The sequence below is a fragment of the Pocillopora damicornis genome, chromosome 1, assembly GCF_964200805.1.
Source record: "Pocillopora damicornis chromosome 1, jaPocDami1.2, whole genome shotgun sequence".
In the NCBI taxonomy this organism is placed as follows: domain Eukaryota; kingdom Metazoa; phylum Cnidaria; class Anthozoa; order Scleractinia; family Pocilloporidae; genus Pocillopora; species Pocillopora damicornis.
The window spans coordinates 18421450-18440846 of NC_142670.1; the positions used below are offsets into that span (position 1 = coordinate 18421450).

Genomic DNA, 19397 nt, shown 5'->3' on the forward strand with positions numbered 1-19397 from the left:
ATTCTATTATGTCACGCAGTCATGATGTAATAATACCAAAATAGTTGTGTTGTAAGCTTCCGGAATATTCTAAAACACCTTTTAAATGCATATATATATGAGGAATCATTCGTGTAGTAGTAGTAACAGTAGTTGCTGCTGCTGGGAGTTACCAAGCTACCAAGTTACTATGGAAGCTTGTTCATTTCGAGAAACTTTGAAGACAATTTTGGTACAGACTATAGTGGCTTAAGTAAGGTGCCTTTAGGGAACTGCTCCTCATTAGGAACATTACAAGTTGTTTAATGAAGTGGTTGAGTTTGTGGGATTGTAGTGTTCTTTCTTTCGGTTAGATGGTACAGTAACAATATACATTAATGCAAAGATATAATCCTGCAAAGCATGATCTTAAACAGAAAAATTACACGTGCATTCTTTACTCACTAAAAGCGCCCCTGAGCCCCATGTATAATTCTAGTCGGTACAAAAAAGATACGTATACTTTCGTTAAATAAACTCATCCTCTTCTCATTGTTATTCTTTATCGCCTACCTAAAAGAGAGTCCTGATTTGATATCAGACATTGACGAGTGTTCTAAAAACAGCCATAACTGCAGCTACACAACAGCCACCTGCACCAATACCAGGGGATCATTCAAGTGCATTTGTAAACCTGGATTCAGTGGTGACGGACACAATTGCACAGGTACTGAACATTATTTAGAGCATGATATTTTGTTATATCACCGCAATAAACCTATGCAACTGGCCGACATAGTGTCATTATACATACGATGGTCATATACTGGAGCCCTTTCTCCCCTTTTCCCCTTCAGCTTAGGTTTTCGTAATCATTGTCATGAGTACAGTGTGCTGATTCCAATTCAGACATCAATGAATCTGCCAATGATACCCACAACTGTAGCAGGGACAATGCCACTTGTTCAAACACCGCGGGGTCGTTCAACTGTTCTTGCAATCCTGGATTTACTGGTAATGGACACATCTGCCAAGGTAAAATCTTAAACATCACGTTCCACGCCACTTAGCCCCTATGACGTTTGTATAAGCACAGGCGTTTCAACATTGTGTCAACATCGTGCATCACGGATTTCTCAGCAGCTTATGAGGTTCATTTCAGACATCGGCGAAGGTGTTAAGAATACCTCTAACGGTAGCAACGAAAACGCTACTTGCAAAAATTCCGAGAGATCTTCAAAGAGTACATGTAAACTTGTATTCAGTGGGTATGGACACAACTGTACAAATAACGAGTTCTCTCGTTGAAAGAACCCTAAACATCTTGCTCTCTGTGGTAGAAGTCCGTTTGATGATCCAGATAATATTTTACTCTTTTTCATCCATTAGTTAAAAAATTATGTTTGTTAAACTTGATCAGCAGGCGTTGTTGTCATTTCGAACAGTTTTTTTAAAATTTATTATTCTATATATATATATATATATTTTTTTTTTTTTTAATTCTCTCCCTAAAATCATGGTGGCGCATATCATTGTGTTGATTTGATCTCAGACATAGATGAGTTTGTTCATGATACCCACATCTGCAGCAGGGACAATGCCACTTATACAAATACAGAGGGATTGTTCAACTGCTTTTGTAATCCTGGATTCAGCGGGGATGGACACAACTGTGCAGGTGTGAGAATTTATGTGCAGGTGTGAGAAAGTATGATTGCTCTTCCGTTTCAGCGGGTAAAATATACATGGTCTCCTAACCCTCTTGTCCACAAAAATTTTGAGAGTCCTCTTTTTGTTTTTGTTTTTCTTCCAAGACACATTACTTGATAACCCTTATTATGACTTACATTTTTTTAAATTATTTATTTATTTTTGGACTGATTAAGTTGTCTTTACTGCAATTGTTGCACTGTATGTTGAAGCCTCTTTTTTTACGAGCATTGAGTACGATCAGTTGATTTCATTGCAGACATCGATGAATGCGTTACAAGTACCCACAACTGCAGTATGGACAACTGCGACTTCTACAAATACTAAGTATCGTTCAATTGCACTTGTAGTCCTTGACATTCAGATCTGCCGGCATAAAATACGTCATACATCAGGATTACCTGAGATTCTAGATACTGGATTAACAGGCGCGACTGCGTCATTTGCACATCTACCCCAACCTCTATTCCACTTTAGCCCGGTTACTCGGTTACGGGTAAACAAAAACCGTCTTTCAGAGAATGCATTCACAATGATTTTCAAAAATGAACATTATATGGAGTCTAACTATATGCGTTGTACAGTACGTGGGCTGCCATTAAAAAAAACTACAAGGCCTTCAATCACAGTACACACCTCTAAATTAAACGACTTTGTTTGAATTAAATCCTCAGTACCCCTATATTTGAGCCCAAAGTTTTAGTAAATAACTTACTAATCTCGTTGTCTCGTGGTAAATATCTCATTAATCTTGTTTTCTCGGTTTTAAGGAGCCTTGTTCTTTTTTTCCTGCTCTAATTTCTTACTCTTTTCGTGGTTGGGTCATAAATTCGAGCGGAAAAAACGAGGTCCGTAACTTATTGTGCAGACCTCGGATTCGACGTCAGAGTTCTCTACATTTGTATGAAAAAAAGGATGTTGCACTTAAAGTAGAAATTACAAGGAAAACGCAAAAGAAAATACTGCGGTGTGCGTAGATTCCGTTAAAGATCTGATTACCATTCCATTCACTACGAGAATTTTCTTTAACTAGATTTGTCAAACTTCAGACAGTCTAATACTTGAACAGGCGAACCTTAAAGACTTGATCTTCAAGACAACATATTTTAACTGTTTTCTTTTGTTGTTGTTGTTGTTATTTGCTTCAAAGTAAAATCTCATGTAACACCCAAACTTTGCCCCCCGGTGAAAACCGAAAGCCCGCACCAGTCTTTGAATGCATTTGAGCAAGCGTTCATTGGAAAAAAGGGATAGAAATAGTGAATGACGAGGTTCCCGCTTTTCATTGTAACATGACCTCAGACGGCTTTATCCCTTCGGTACAATTGGTTTCACCTCGGCTATACAATAAAAGCAACTAAGTGGGGAAAGATTTTGGTTCAAATGCCTTTTAAATTAGCAATCTGTACTGTGGAATACGACCCACTTCTTTGACTGATCATAGCGCACGTACCAACTGAAATATATAATATTGAGTATGACATGAAATGACTCCTACGTGTTTCTTCCAAAACCGTAGGATATTTAGTATTTTATGTTTATTTTCACTAACATTTATGAGTATCTTTTTTGGTGCAGTTTACAAGCCAAAAAATGACATCTGACTGTAACAGGACGTTACACTTATTTTTCCCTCAGGTAAATTTGGTTTTATCTTAGCTATACAATTAAAAAAATCTAGGAGCGAAACGATACGCGGGTATAACATGGTTGAAGTACAGGTACAAAAACAATATCTATTTTAGTTGTTTTCCACGTTTTTAAAAAACAATTCACCTCTTTCTAGACGTTGATGAGTGTGAGAACGACTTGTACTATTGTGAGGCTAATAGCTACTGCACCAATACAGTGGGTTCATATGTTTGCACGAGTGACCGTAAGTACCGTCTAGAGCAGCAGTGAGTTCAAGTGAACATGAATAATTGATTTGCCAGCTGCTCTGGTAAAAAATGATAAATTAAGCAGCAAAAAAATAGTGCGTGTTCTTGCTAGAGGAGATTAAAGTAGAATTATTTTAAACCTTGTCAATGTTTTGTTCCTGATATACGATCCAACTGCTTTCATCGGTGGAGAAAGAAAGCTTGTAGCTTTTGACGAATGACCCATTTTTCTTCCCTTGCGTTGCAATTACACAGATAGTGTGTAGCGCTCCCATATCGACTTTCAGCTGTACAGATTTACAACTATTTTGTGATGCATCCCTTTCAGCAATTAAGGCATAACTATTGTGTGACGTTACCTGAAGATATAAAGGACCTATAGCTATTGCACATCAATCACCCTCACCTGTTAGGACCCTGAGCTATTCTGTGATGTATTACTTCAAACATACGGTATAACACGTTCAAAGCTATTTGCATGGTCTTAGGTATTTAAAATAATTGCGTGAGGTGAATTGGTTCAAGTACTGATATGTGCCTACCTCTGTTTTCCACTTTCCCAAGTAAAACCTAGTTTCATCGTGGACAAAATCGTCAGGTTACTTTTCGTTAGTTCCGTCATTCAGCTCACATATTTTACCAGTTGTGACGTAATTATAGCCCTCACATGCGACTTCGTTGTTGCAAAACACCAGACATTCATACGGGTCTTGAACCCTTTTTGTTTTACAGGTGTGACCCTTGAGAACCTTTCCACCCACAGATTGCTCAGCTGGGTTACGCTGGGGACCAGCAGCCATTAGCAGAGGGATAAGTGATGAAAAGTAAAAGAAATACAGAGCTGGAAACATTTGCCTTGAATTGAGCAATACTGCAATAGTCAAGAAAATAAGTTTCAGGAATTGAGAAGGACTCTAGACAATTCTTTGAAAGGAATGATTTTGTTTATTAGAGTTGGAGAAAGAGATCTATTGCTGCACTGTAGCTATATATTGCGTAGCTAAGGAACAAATATCCCTGAGCTGCTGTGGAATTTTTCCCAATTGAGATAACATGCGAGTATTGCTGAAAACTCGCAATCTTTGCAACAACCGTCAATTATCTCAACTGCCTGATAGTGCACAATACCCCAGCTACCGACATTCTGATGACTCAGATGATTCAGTGATTTTTGATTACAAGTCTGTATTATGAGTAAATTTTTCCGTTCGGATTAATAAATGCGTTTACGAAATTCTCAGTAAATCGCCATGTGTCGGCATTTTAAGTTATCGCCAGCCATTTTCGGCTTAAAACTTCTAAGTGGGAGACACTGAATGTTTGTGAGTTTTTTAGAGCATACCGGAAGCGTTCTACAAAATTCAGAACACCTTCTTATGAGTTCCCAAAATAGAGGTTATTTAACCGCGCAGACCGGACTCGATACACGATGAATCATTTTCTGTATGTTGTGGTTTTTCTTTGGAAAAACTTAGTTGCTTTTGGTGATTGGAATAAACTTTCGTGTGGTGGACTGAGCATGTATTTCCTTAGAAATACTGCACAGTGCAACTCCGCTGTTTTTCAAGCTTTTCTAAGACGAAAGATCACTCTCTGATCGTTAAATGCCTCTCATAAACGCAAGAACAAATGCACGTCTCTATTTTTCTGCAATGCACTGTTTAATTTCATCCCATTTCAAAACATTTACGGCTATCTATGAAATTTCTATTTTTATTATAATGCGTTAACTACTTCGAATGCCTCTGCATTACAAGTTAAATAAGAGCGCTATCAATGAATTTCTTTTCACTTTCAATGAGGTTGTTTGCGCAATAAACAGGTTTTAATTGTTTGAAATTAACCGGTGTTAAAATAGTTTCTTTCCTGTTTGTCCTGAAAGCTAAAATAACCCATTTCGATTACCCCACAATCTGAATTAAGCCAAAATATTACTACATTTCACATGCACCTAGAAATTTTAGTGCAAAAAGGGACATACAACTAACCTTTAATTACTTCAGCTGTCTGCCCTTTTTATTTTGTAAGTAAGTCTGATACGTTTTCCTTCTCACTGACGATATCTTAACAGCTTTTCAACGGAATATTGTTTTCACACTCAAGGATGTCTACATTATTAATAAAAAGAATCTTGAGCGATTGGTTTTTATACCCCAACGTGAAGATACAGCCAAAATAAATTTCGTTGCTGAGGAAATATGAACAATTCAATAAAAGGCGATTTTTTTTGTCGCACCGAAAGCTCAAAAACTCAAAATGTGCCTATAATTTCATTGTTAAAATAAGGTCTGCTTTGAGTTTGACTGATCAATGAGCCACGACTGCTATATTTCAAGTACGTGCCGATTGTCTAAGTTGTTTTTATACCTTTAGTCAAACCAAAACTATTTTCATTAAGAACCAGACGCGTGATATTCTGTCACCGAAAGCTTTATATGTATTTATGAAAAATTGTAATGAAGCTAGGAATGCACTAGGCGACTCGCTCTCGGAACCAATGAGATGACAGGATATGCAGAATATCACCCGCTCAGGCACTGAGAAGAAAATAAAACCAAGCTATCTTGCGTTTAACTTAGTCTCTAGTTGAGATCGCTGCATGACTTCACTTCATTTTAACACTCTCAGAGAGAAAGGAGAGATTTCTTGAAAACTACTTATATAATGGTTACAAGCTTTCCTGAAAACGTAGTGACGAGATGTCTCCAGGGAACTACGTGCCATTAGTTCTTTTCAACAGAAAATATTTTAGCATTATTGAGATGTTTTAAACATTTGTAAATCAGTTACTAAACGTTCGACTGAGTTAAGAAATTGTAGCTTACTGTCATCAACTACATCAATGCTAAGAACGAGCAGTGAAACTGATTCAGTGAAGAATTTACTGACCAATATTAAGCGTTCAGCTCTGCTTAAACTTCGAAATTGTCTCTGGCTGGATGGAATTCAGGGATAGTGGTCAAGTTTCATTCCTTAAACTTTGTGATGTCTTCAATGGCTAGCTTATCCAAAAACATGACTTTTAACTATTAAATCTGTCTTTTGATACGTTTTTCAACCGTGAAAAAATTTTCAATTAATTGTCGTTTTATCCTCACCAGTATTATGATATTTTTACATGGTGAGGTGAAATAATGAGCATCTATTTATTGAAAGATCATTTGGTTTTATCAACTGAGTTGATAAAACATAATTATCCTTGTAAATGTAAATGCGGTGGTGTGACGAAGAAAGCAGGTGTTTCAAAGATTTATGAAGAGAATGTTTGAAAAAAGGGAGGTGCAAGAACTAATTTTTCTTGAAACAATGTCAAAATAAAATTGACTTCTGTCTCGTTATTTACGGCCTTTTCTTTCTATTTGATGTTTTATCTTTTAATTTCACCGGCAAAGTGTACTTTAATGGTAATTTTCTTTTTTGAAGAACATGAAAATATAAATGCCAACCGTTTCTGCCAAAAGCAATGAATCAATGAACAAAGGGGGTAAATATTACAGATTAAGAAGAACACATTGAGAAGAACACATTATTGGGCCAAACATTTCTCGAGATTGCAAATATTGGGGACTTTAGTAGTTTTCGACGGCTCGAGTCATTTAAAAGGCAATTATGGCAAGAGTATGAAAAAATCAAGTTAACTTCTTTATCATAACAAATTGAGTTTGCACGAAATTTTATTTACTGAGGGTAATGCTTTTTGTCGTATACATTAATCTGTAACCATAACTTCTGCAAGCAAAGACAAAAAAAATTACTAATGAAATTTTTCGCCCCAAAAGAACAATCAAAAAATTATTTATCACTCTTTGGAGGTGATCAGGCCTCCTTAAACTTTGAATTCCACAAGGTCTTAATTTTCAAATGACGAGGTGGTTGTGAGATAAATCTGTGCTCACTGGGATTTCACCACGCAGATTGTTTCCATGGAAACTACAATAAGGGGTATATTTTCATTGAAGAATGCCAGCTTCTCCACATTTTGGGAAGGAATTTGCATAAGAAACTTTTTAATTCTTCCATTCTTTTCGAAGGAATTTTCCTAAAGCATCGACATTTTAAAGTGGGTACAACGAGGATGACAAATATTATCCACTTGTCGTGATTGAGTGGATTCATAACTTTATACAATTAAAAATTACCTGAAAATGGCTTGAACTAGTATTCATTTCAAACGTTAGTGTTTTTATTTTTGTGTTTTATAACAATAAAAAATGAAAATATTACTACTTAGCGGAAAGCTGTTAGTTTTGTATCAGGTACTATGCTGGTTAACGCCGTAACTAAATTTCATTATGTAAATTTAAAAAACAGAAAAAAAAAATGTTGTCAGTCTATTCCTGTTGAGGTCTTCATAGTGACACTTCAAAACCTGTTTTAGTGCGTTATTTCTGAATATCTTATTTTAAAAAGTATACAAAATTTTAGAGCTCAAGAAAAAAAACTGTGATTACGGTGAGTTTAGCAAGCTCTTCGCTCCACTTTAGTCAAGCACAGAACTTTTCAAAACGAGTTCAAGTCCTTTTATAAACTCTTTATTGGCTATTTCTATATTTTTGTGTAATTGCTCAACTGCGATAAAGGGAGGACAGCATAAATAGGGAAGAAAATTTTGTTGTTTCTTACTATTTCATTTTCAATTGTAGCATAGGCATAACTTATCGGGAAGTTTCTAGCAATTTGATAAAGAAGTTTTTCGATTTGCCACAGTGAATGTTTATCAACATATCATATTTGCTTACTGACACTCTTTCATTAGCAATGAACTTGGATGGTGAGAATTGCATACGCTTTTAATAAAATCATCAATGATTCATGACGGGAAGGGAATTGAGGTTAGGTCACGATTCTTTCAGCTTCTATTTCTCGTCAATATTGCCTAAATTTTTGCATAAATAAATGGTCATTCAACTACATTTCACACAAACTGTGGTCATTTTCGTTTTATATCCTGCCCTAAGACTTATCCTACTGCTTCACGAGGTTTAGTTAAAAGGGGACGTCTGTTTTACTTGGGTTTCCTCACCCGCCTTGAAACGAAATTAATTTTAGCTTAATTTACAAAGCGGAGCCTAGAGGCCAATCGAAGGAGATTTGTTCAATTAAGAAAGTAAACATCGTAAAAATTGGAGGTTGTGAGGAAAAATCAAACACGGATACAACAAGCTCATACGGTAAGCAAACATGTCAGAGGTAGCGAAAACTCTGAAGAGATGATGTCTAAAGAAATATGAGGTTGGTTGAAACTAAGCGGAACATGGCTGAGTCAAAATTACCAGTTATACGATATTTGATATTATAATAAACATTTTGGGATAACCGGCGAAACCAAGTTGGGTCATTTCTTGGTTCATCCAGAGAAAAAAAACCTCAGGAACCGACACTCTGAACACTACGTATTCTCGAAGGGCAAGTAACCTCGTTGCTTTGAAACGAGAATCCTTTGAGTTTTTGGGTCACAATTTTCTTTTAGTGGTATTTGAAGTTGATCATATATATTTGCATGATTTCATTAAAAATGCTTCGAGATAAGACAGAATTGTGCATTGTGGAATACTTTGGGAGTTTCGGATATCGGGCGATCAGAGCAAGGACATTTTCTCAGACAGAAAGTTTCTAATTCGGAAAACAAAGAACTTGTTATTGTTCCATGGTATTCCAAGAAGGAAAAAAGCAAAAGAACCTTGAAAATTTTTTTGTAAATAAAAAAAACAATTTTTAATGGAATACAGAATTCACTTCTTGTTTACATACTCAAGTTTTCTCATAAATATTCACTCAACGTAACGTTCGATTTGTCATGGAGACTCAAAATGTTCTCATCTTCATCCAACGTTTGTGACAAAAAAAAGATCGTCTTTCTCAATATTATTGCTGAGCCTAAATTTTCCCGTCTCTTGCATTGATTTTAAATGATCTACTTATTGCTTGCGAGCATTTTAACTGATCCATTTATCTTTACAGTACAACTCGATCCAGGCCAGATGTTTCCGATACTATATATTTTGTACTTTCCATCTTTAATTCCTCTGCGCATGGCCACAAGTCAGCAGTGTGAACCCTCTCAGCAGTCAGAGAGTGGAAAAGCTCTCAAAGGTCACATCTTTAAATCGAAAAAGGTACAAGATCCATACCAGTGTCTGATATTCTGCTACAGCGAATTCACATGTCAGAGCTACAATTACGTCATAACTGGTAAACTTTGCGAGCTGAATAACAGAACCAAAGAAGCAAGACCTGGAGATTTTGTCCGAGATGAAACTAGATTCTACATGCGACGATGGAAGAACAGAGGTTCGGAAGCAAAAAATTAAAATAGTCTTTAAACTTTTCATTGTATAAAAGATAAGTAAAAATGAATACTTGTCACTGCTATAAACATCAAGTTTCTTTCAGTTCCTGGACAATCACAACTAATAGGTATCGTTAAGTCAAAATTTTCAGCAATTTAAGAAATTTTTAAACTTCCATATGACGGTAACACAGCTACTTTTGAGGAGGAGAGATTGTGTTAGAGAGGTGCGAGATATACAGACAGACAGATAAAGAGAAAGAAAGTGCTTGTTTGAAAGCTCGTTCAAAGATGCCAAGGGTTTAGTATACTATTAAAATTTCACTATATTGAAATGTGACTGATCCATTAGCGTTCTCCTAGGATCGGGTTGAAACCCGGATATATTCCCCATACAATACACACATCGCAAATGTAGTTCATCAGATTAAATCAGAACCTCGCATAAATTGATGTGGGAAGGGGGTGGGGGCTTGGGGAGAAAGAGTCTCCTCTGTTCAACAGGGGAGTCGAAGCCTAATAGGGATAAGAAATTAATGCGGTTGGCTCACGGCATTTCCCAGGATGTTCCCTTCAGAGCATGCGTGTCTTAAACACTCAATGATTCAATGAAACTTAGCATATAAGACGTAACCTCTTAGCCTTCGAGGAATTGTTTAATATGGCCACATTGAAGTATTCCTCGTTGAAATTATGCTCGGTTGGTTAATTGAACAGTACAATACGATCAAGAAAGTAATTGTCGTCGAACGAGAAGCAAGTCTCATTAGGCTCCGTTCCCGAGATGCCTGCCGAGTCTTGTAGAGAGATCAAAGCCAGCGAACAAGGGATGGCGGTTAGCGGTAGATATTGGCTGGAGCCCCGGGAGACAAAAATGAAATCTAAGAACTTTCTGGTAATTAACTAAATTATTATTCTTCACCTTTGGAAAACTCAAGAAAAAATAGATTTGTATCGTAATAGTAAGAATTTCTTTCTTGCAGACAATTCACGAAAAAATAAATTAGCACCATAAATGAAAGTTTGCATGGAATTCTTTATTTCTTTGCAGGTTTATTGTGACATGGTATCAGTGGATCAGGTCTGGACTCTCCTCGCTCGGTTTTCAAACAGTGACACTAAAAACTGGATGGATGACTCAGGAGACTGGTGGTATGACAGTACTGAAGCTGCAGGGGAAACCGCTGACCCGTCGTATAACGCAGACATGATCTCGCCGGCGTTCTGGCTGATCGATGGCAGTGAGCTTAAGATTACGCGCAATGATGACTCTGGACACACTCCTCTATTGCAAACAATAGGGAACTGTCTGAGTGGGAAGACATTCCGCTCCAAAATTACCAGCTATGGTAACTTCAGAAACGGTTCAGTTTGGTCCAATGGTAAGTGCCAGGGAAAATGCAAAGTTCAATATGGCGGACAATACCAAACCACTGAGGGCTTCGGACAGGCTTCATGCAGTAGTGACCTGCAAGGTGCTGATGAGGTCGGATTCTGGTGTGTCAAGGGCTGGAGTGGTTCTGTGATCATGATCGGAGGAGGCGGAGCTGATTGTTCAGATGCCGATCACGGAATTGGGACAACGGTGGCGAAACTTACCTCTTTTAAAATCAAGGAAAATAACAGAAGAGAATCTGACTTTAGTAACGACGCATGGGGTTCGATAACTAAAAGTTACTCGCTGAATTTGTGGATTCGTTAATGCACGCATCCCTTTTAAACTCGTGTGTGAAATGCCGTTTAAGATATACACGAAGAGTGAATTTTTCCAAATTCATGCATGAAACGTGATCAGAACTACCTTCTGAACACAGACTGCATAGTGAAAGTGTAAGTAGTTATATAAAGGGCCTCATTGATTGTTATGCATCTAGTTTTAAAGAGATGCGAAAGTCTGTATAGTTAATCAGGGCGTGCTTTGATTTTCATCGTTAATTTTTTCAGTTTTAGATATCTAGGTCTTTGGGATCATTTTTTAGACGTTAACCTTGTGTACTTGTTAGCTTGATGGCCGCAAGTTTTTCAGTTTTTAACTGGCTGTCGTCACCCTCTATAAATAAACGACGTAAAACTTCAAAGCTGTTACCAGCTAGTCTTTAACCAACTGGTAGAATATTCACAAACATATTCCCACGGAAACTGTGATTTAAGTGTTTGGTAATGTTGTGTTCCTTGTCGTTACTGGTATCAATTGAGCTCTGCGAGATCTAACTCAAGAAAGCCACCCTTGAAATATCTGCCTTCGTTTGTTGGCTGCAAACACCATTCCCACCACCATCAACATGCGCGAGGACGTCTCAAATAGTAGAGATGCAATCGACGGCAACTTGAACCAGTCTCCCGCTGATCTTGCAAATATGAGCCAATTCCCACTTTCCCATTATCTCACCATTTTAAATGGCTAATTAGCTATATCGCGGAGCCTACTCTTGTGTAATAAAAACTCGACGTCCAACAAGCCGACGACTTTAAAAATCACAAGACTGCGCCTCTTTCTAAAGCTCCTAAGAACAAAAACTTAATTGCGTGAGATGAAAACTATATGCCAAATATAAAGGAATAAAAAATTTAGAGAAACAAGAGACAATGAATATATCATTTTTATTGGGAAAATCTTAGAGTATTATCTGGATTGTTTACTTTAACACTGTACCACGCTCTCATAAGTATACCACATTTCATAAGATAATATCTTGGGTGGATATAAAAATGTGGGTTAATGTATTTCCCTTCTTCTTCTTCTTTTTTTTTTTTTAATGAGTGTTGATAAACGAGGAAGATGAATGCCACTGAAGATGATACGAATTAAAGGCAACGTGTATGTCTCCAATCCAAAATAGACAACAGATGATATTTGAAAAGTTTAAACGCACTTAAAAGTTGAAGAGAACGCTCTAACAAAATACCCCAGGTGGTGTACCTACCTAATTAAATATAAAAACTGAATACAGAAGAAAAAAAATGAATGCCCTGAGGAATGTCCAGAGCCTTTGGTTTGTTCTACGAAACTTGAGTCGGAAAAATACAACAAAGAGAACAAAAACTTATGAATAAACTAAAAATAATGAAATTTTTTCTAGAAGGATTTAAAAACGACGAGGCTGGTTCTAAAGAGGGGACACAAATATTGATCCACAGGACTAAATTTATACAAATAAATACGTATTACTGGACATAAATTAAGTAACAATACAAAATGATGTAAAAATCAACTTCAAGTACACAACGCAACTAATGAAACATACAAACACTCACAGGTAATTAAAACCCAAATACGATACACACAGAACACGGCAATCTGCAAAAAATAAATTCTTTAATCAGTGTAAATCACGGTAAAAAAATAAAAAGAGACCATAGAAGATGGAGTAAGAAGCGTAACGAACGTGTTGAGAGGAGATGATATATTCTGCGCTGCCCTTTTGTAGGTGCTGGGGGTATTTTTGTGAAATACGAATGGAAAAATTAAACGTTGCACCGTGTGTGATAGGCTTTAACTGGTAAATCGACACTATTAATTTGCATACGAGTTTATCAAGTGAGTCATCAGTGAAAGTCCAATGAAGGTTATTCTGCTTGCACAAATAATCGCATACTTGTTTGCCTTTTCTGTAAGAAAATGGCACTGAACTTGTTATGTAAGAGTCAGCTCAATTGGGTTAACCTTTAGCCGTAAAACGGCCAAAATTAGCAATTAGGCGAAACAATTGACAAATTGTAACCGTTAACATTTAAGTTAACATTTAAAAAATTTCTGATGACTACGGTGGAGAGATATAAACCTTTAGAAGTAAATTGGCTAACATCAAACCCGTAAGCCGTAAAAGCCCACCCCGTTGAGACTCTCAATTGCAATCAATGTCTTGTTTTTTTGTATCCCGAGTCATTAAATTGATATTTAAATCTTAATTATAATCATTTAAATCCAACTGAATGTATTTCTTTTGTTACTTTTTCTATTGACTGCCAAACCAGCAAGCCTTGAGGAATTAAACTGTGAGGACTTTTAACAAGGCCCTGTATTAAATACATGCAGCTACTTTGGGGGAGGGGAGTGGTAAAGTTTCAAATTTATTCAAGAACATGTAACGCAATAATAAAAATGATAATAATGATAATAACAATAATTCATTTTTTCCATCCTTTTCTGCAAACACATCTGACCTAGAGTACTAAGTGGAACATACCAGAATTACCTTTTTATTAATGCAAGGCCTCAGTGGTGCACAGTTATGATATGAAATTAATTTTCTCTTTTGTGAGGCATTAGTCAATTTAGGAATTACCAAGTGTAAAATTTCAAGTCAGTATGGTCCAGAAAGTATTAATTTTTTTAGAAGGTGGGGCTGGGGGATGGATGTGCAACACAGCAGCGTCAAAAAAACAATCGAGCAAATAAATAAGATGTGCAAAGCTTCCGGGGATAATATAAATTTACCGCAATAAATGATAATTTATACTCGTAGTTTCTTTAAAGGTACAGCTTCCTTAAAGGTACAACTTCTTATGACGTTCTAACGAGACTATCAAGTTGTCAAATACGTATTTTAATATGACTGATACTAATTGTTTTTTATAATAAAGTTCGGATATAACGCGCGCTGTCATTGGTTGAAAGAGCGTGCTCTATGAGAGTATAGAGCATAGAGCTGAGCTCAAGCTGTCACGCCATCTGCCAAATTGTACTATGTTCGACCTTTTCCTGGACTTCTTTTAAGCTTTTTTCCGATAATTGTAAGTGAAATTTCGGAACAAGCGAGCCGGTAAGTAGCAACAGAAGAACCAAACAAAGGTTTGTAAACATACCAGGCGCTGTAATTTACGTTATTAAAACGTGAGCAGATACGAAAATCCTCAAAGGAAAAAAAAAATAGACATTCCGAGTTTTAAAGATTTTAACGCTCAGTTAGATTGCAAGCTTACGTACGGTAATAAAAATCAAACACAGCTAACACTCGTATAGTATATAAAGTTCAGTGTTCAAAAACAAAACAGAACAAAACAGAACAAAACAGAAATGATGAAAAGTATAACCAAACTGGCATAACTGTTAAAATTCATACTAATCATGACGGTGTCTGAGCGAATATGATCATGCCGAAGTCCATCGCGGCTCGCTCATCATGGCGATCTCCCGTAATTACAGTAAAGCAAGCCTCAGAATCTACATCGGCCGCCCTTCGAGTGAAAAAATAAGAGCTTGCTCTGATATCCTTTCACTAAAGCCGAGTTTTGCGGAGCTGTCATCCCGAGCGATCTTCATGTTCCGGTGAATTCGGCTGTCGTTCATTCAAAAAACACTCGCCTTGAACAGTTTGTTTTCTACCTTGTCATGTGAATAAACTCACGTGTTTTTATGAGCCATAGTTCGGCTGAATTTCACTGCACATTTCACTTCAAGATTCTGTATTAGAGACTGAAAAACTTAAGGCAAAAGTGTTAAATTCGACCTGCCGAACTATTTCAGTTTGTAAACTAACGCAGAATGTGAACTTTAATGGTTTTTTAACTTTGATGGTTTGACACTTTTGACAGCTTTAGTCTTGTACAGCCAATCAGATTATTCGAACCATTCTAACAGGGACTCTGATCGGCTTATAGTAGCGTGCTTTATGAGAGAATAGAGCATGCTGACGACACTGTTGTTCGCTTTGGAAATAGAGTTTGTTTTGATTTTAATGAATTCTTTATTATATAACAAATAGAGAAGCCTTTAGTTGAGTGTTTCTCCCCACTTCTTGAGTGCTCTAGCCGCTTACGTCTCGTGTTTCTCCCTACACTTCTTTCATGCTCTAGCCGCTTCCTGCGTGCTTTATAACAGAACAGAACACAGTCAAGGCTTCTCTATTTGTTAAATAAAGTCGAAATAAGCTTAATGTCAAGAATAAATAAGCGGATCACCACACTTATGACGAATTTTGTGGTTCAATAAAAAAGTACTTGGTTCAATTACGTGGTTCAACGAAAGGTCAATGTTGTTTGCCTGCTGGGATTTTATTTCTTCCAGACCAATGTCAATATTAATGTTACCGCTATTTTTACGTGCTAAAATAACATTGAAAACATTTTCAAGACCTATTCTCGATGAGGTGCACTTCTTGCGATTGTGCTGCAATGTCACCGAGAGCAGAGCTTATAAGACACCTGGGTCTGAAATCCCCTTTGGTTCCATTTGACCGTGAGTAGTGTTTAGAATTAACGAAGAAATCGTATTTTAACCAAAGTCAGAAGATTCGTATATGAACAGAGCGCAGCGAGATATATATGTTATTTGCCGGCTGGGAGGTCCGTATGGTGAAAAACTGTGACCGAGGTCTTGAAAATACTGCCCGAGGCCGTAGGCCGAGGGCAGCATTTTCAAGACCGAGGTCACAGTTTTTCACCATACGGACCGACCCTTAGCCGGTAAATAACATATTTATTGTTTTTAAACTTGACGAAATTCTTTCCGAAAGAACCCGAATGATTTATGGCCGTAAATACGGCAAGATCTTCCATAAACTGAACAATTTTTGAGTGGGTAAATGGTAGTTAAAATAGCCTGAGGTGATGCAAATTTAAGAGAGATGCCTCAGCGAAACATTTTCATTTCCGTAACGATAAAGGTGATTAAAAAGGCTTCCAAACAAACTTTGAAACATTATTTTTACAAGTATCTGTCACAATCTGACACCTGTCAATTAGAGAGCGCGCAAGAAAAAAAAAAAAAAGCGAAGGAACATTTGAAAACCAACAGAACTAGTTTGGCAAGGACTGTCACGACAATGTCATCTTCAAAATCAGTTAATGATCTAACGGAAAGTATTATTCACTCTCATCGACGATTCATTCATGTACGAAGATTTACCTCTGTTCATTAAGTAAACGGCGAGGAAAGTAATTGTGAGTAAATTCAATCTTTTTATTTTGAAGTTGTGAGAGTTTGCTCGTTTGTTTGCTCTAATGGCGTGTTTAACTCTGATCTTCCTTCACAAAAACTAAATTCGAACGGCACACTCCAACGAGACACAAGGGAATGTAATGCGGCCTTTTCTCAATAAATTCCTTCAGTTTCTGTTGTGCAATTTATGGTCCAAATGTCCAAATTGAACGGACTTTGAAAGACTCACCAGGAGCGTATATTTATTGTCGAACTGAAATTAAAACTTCGCTCGCTCTTTTACTACGAACAAATTGCTCGAGAAAATTCAGACATTAAATGAATGAAAGTTCCATCGTTCAGTTTAACTGTAACCAAATACCTCACGTTTTAACTTTCTAAGTACTTTTTGTGAATGATTAAAATCAATTGCAGACGGTTTTTAGGCCGCTTGTCAACCGACGTAATGACACCATTGCCTATAGATCGTTTTCACGTGACGTCACAGAAATAATTTCCGCCATGTTGGTGCACATCCGAGTCACGTGTTTCAGTAAGAAATATATGCAAACAGAGTCCAAAGTTATAATTCTTCTCAGTTCACAGTCGAAAATTATGGCTTCCGAGGAAAAAAAAAATTCTTCGTCTGATCCTGACAATGTTGTTCAAATTCCACTGTCTGATTGATTACGCTAAAAAGCTGGATGGGAAAGTCAGAGAGCGCTACGTTAAGAAAATCTCGACGATTGGAATCGATCCTGCCTTGATAGAGGGGAAACACTTCGAACCTGACTGTCTTCCGCCGGTTGAATCGACAGATTTACTCTGTTATTTGGTTCTTGAGACCAGCTTTTACAAGCAAAAGCAATTTAAAGCCTTTCGCAGTCTGGAAGCTTACAATCAAATGGTTTCGGGGTTTGTTTACAACGTGCAAGGGCATATGATCGCAAGCAAGTTTGTCGTGTTGGCGAAAGTGCGGCACTCTCAGCGGATGAACGAGGCCTTGATTCCAATCTGGATCATTACCGAGAAAGATGGAACAATAAACTGCGCGCATGGTCTTGGATACAACAAACACCAAGCCAACAGTCACGCACATGACAACAAACACCAAGCCAACAGTCACGCACATCACATCACATCATGCTCTGGCCATGAGATTGGACGGTCTATTGATGAAGACCTCAAAGCAGTCAATAATTACTGTAGTTTTGTTGCCAAAGGCAACTTGAAAGCATTGAGGCATGGTCTGCCATAAGTCCTCACGCTCTGGCCACCTTATAAAAAAGGCTAATCTAGCATCAAGGACGACCATCCATGCAGAGAATGTCCTTGAAACTGTTGCAATGGAAATACCAAAGCGGTAAGCAAGATCCTGCATTGGCATGTTCAGTTTAAGTTTCATTAAAGTGAGAACAAATTCTTGAAACTGTGACAAAGTTGGCGACTTTCTTACAACGAATTTCGAAACATACGGTAAAACTGTTTGCAGGACATCATAAGCAGGCAATCCAGTGTAAAATCTCACCTTCTCGTTGTCATTTGCGAAGTAAGCCTCATCGAATGGTGGTTTGGCAGTCGAGATGTGAAATAAATAATCGAACTCCTCAGTTTGAGTAGCTGTCCCTGTTTCAGTTTCCACTTCCATCGCTGAGTCCAAATTGAAAGAAATGTCACTGACCTTTTCCCCTGGTTCGCCAATTTTTTGTCGCTTGGCCTCGATTTCTTCCCTGAGCCGCTTTTCATTTTCTGCCGCAACACGCTTCATCTCACGATCTCTGACCCTCTCGTCTCGTTTCCCGGCAGCTTCTAGATCTGCTTGAAGCTTTTCTGCGGCATCACATTTATTATGGCCTAAATTCTGGGTTAGAATCCAATCTGGATTGTACCTATCCCACAGTTTTGCAGCTTTCCCTGAGATAAAATGTCTACCACAGACTCGTCCGTGCTCCAAAATGCTGTCCGTGAGGTCTTTTCGGCTGATGGCAGAAATCCATTTTTTCGCCTTTCCTCGCTAAGAATTCTTATTTCGTCGCCTTGATTTGTTACAACTGAAGGAATTCTTGCCATATAAACTCCTTTATCACGAACAGTTCAGGTTCCACAGCCAAAAATCGCACACAAAACCTTTTTTTAGAGCTCACGCGATACGAGTTCACTGTTTACATGTGCACCAATATGGCGGCCAATTGTAAAGTGGTCACGTGACTGAAAACGATCTATACAAATTCATTCTGAAACCAATATTATTTTTGTCAACTAAATTGATTTGAGAGAGAAAGAGAGGATTCATAAGTCGGCTTGAGGTAGTGACCGATGTGTTTGCTTAAAAATACTGCCAAGCGGGCAAAACGAGGTATGTTTATGAAAAATGGCAACGAAAGTTGAGATGTACACGGCGACTCACGAAAGCGTTACCGTGGCCCGTGGGCAGAGATAGGAAAATACTGACCGGGTAAAGAACCAATCAGATTGCAGGATTCGTTACCGTGCCCTCTAAAAAAACAATAAAAGGTAATATCCTCTCCCGCGAAAATTACAAAAGCAAAAGTTAATAGATACTTCTCCTTATTTTTTTTTTGCCGCGCAAGTAACAAAAATATTCCCTCCCTAGTCCACCTCCAATCGCACCTCAACCAGTCGGGGGAGGTGAGTGAAGAATTGTTAATATGTCATCAGAAGGCTTGGTTACCTAATTCAG

The 19397-nt window shown here is 37.6% G+C and overlaps 1 protein-coding gene across 2 annotated transcripts; it reads left to right on the plus strand.

Moving 5' to 3' along the window:
• The first annotated feature begins 8693 nt into the window (after positions 1-8693).
• LOC149052478 (uncharacterized) lies at positions 8694-11539 on the plus strand. Of its 2 annotated transcripts, XM_089204264.1 has the most exons (4): positions 8694-8780; positions 9510-9839; positions 10599-10732; positions 10889-11539. In XM_089204264.1, the coding sequence occupies exons 2-4, from the start codon at positions 9530-9532 to the stop codon at positions 11537-11539; spliced, it is 1095 nt and encodes a 364-aa protein (XP_089060390.1). In that variant the 5' UTR covers positions 8694-8780; positions 9510-9529. The 2 variants fall into 2 exon arrangements, with proteins under 2 accessions (XP_089060390.1, XP_089060395.1); XM_089204269.1 differs by lacking the exons at positions 8694-8780; positions 10599-10732 and having other exon boundaries at positions 9666-9839.
• The last annotated feature ends 7858 nt before the right edge of the window (positions 11540-19397 follow it).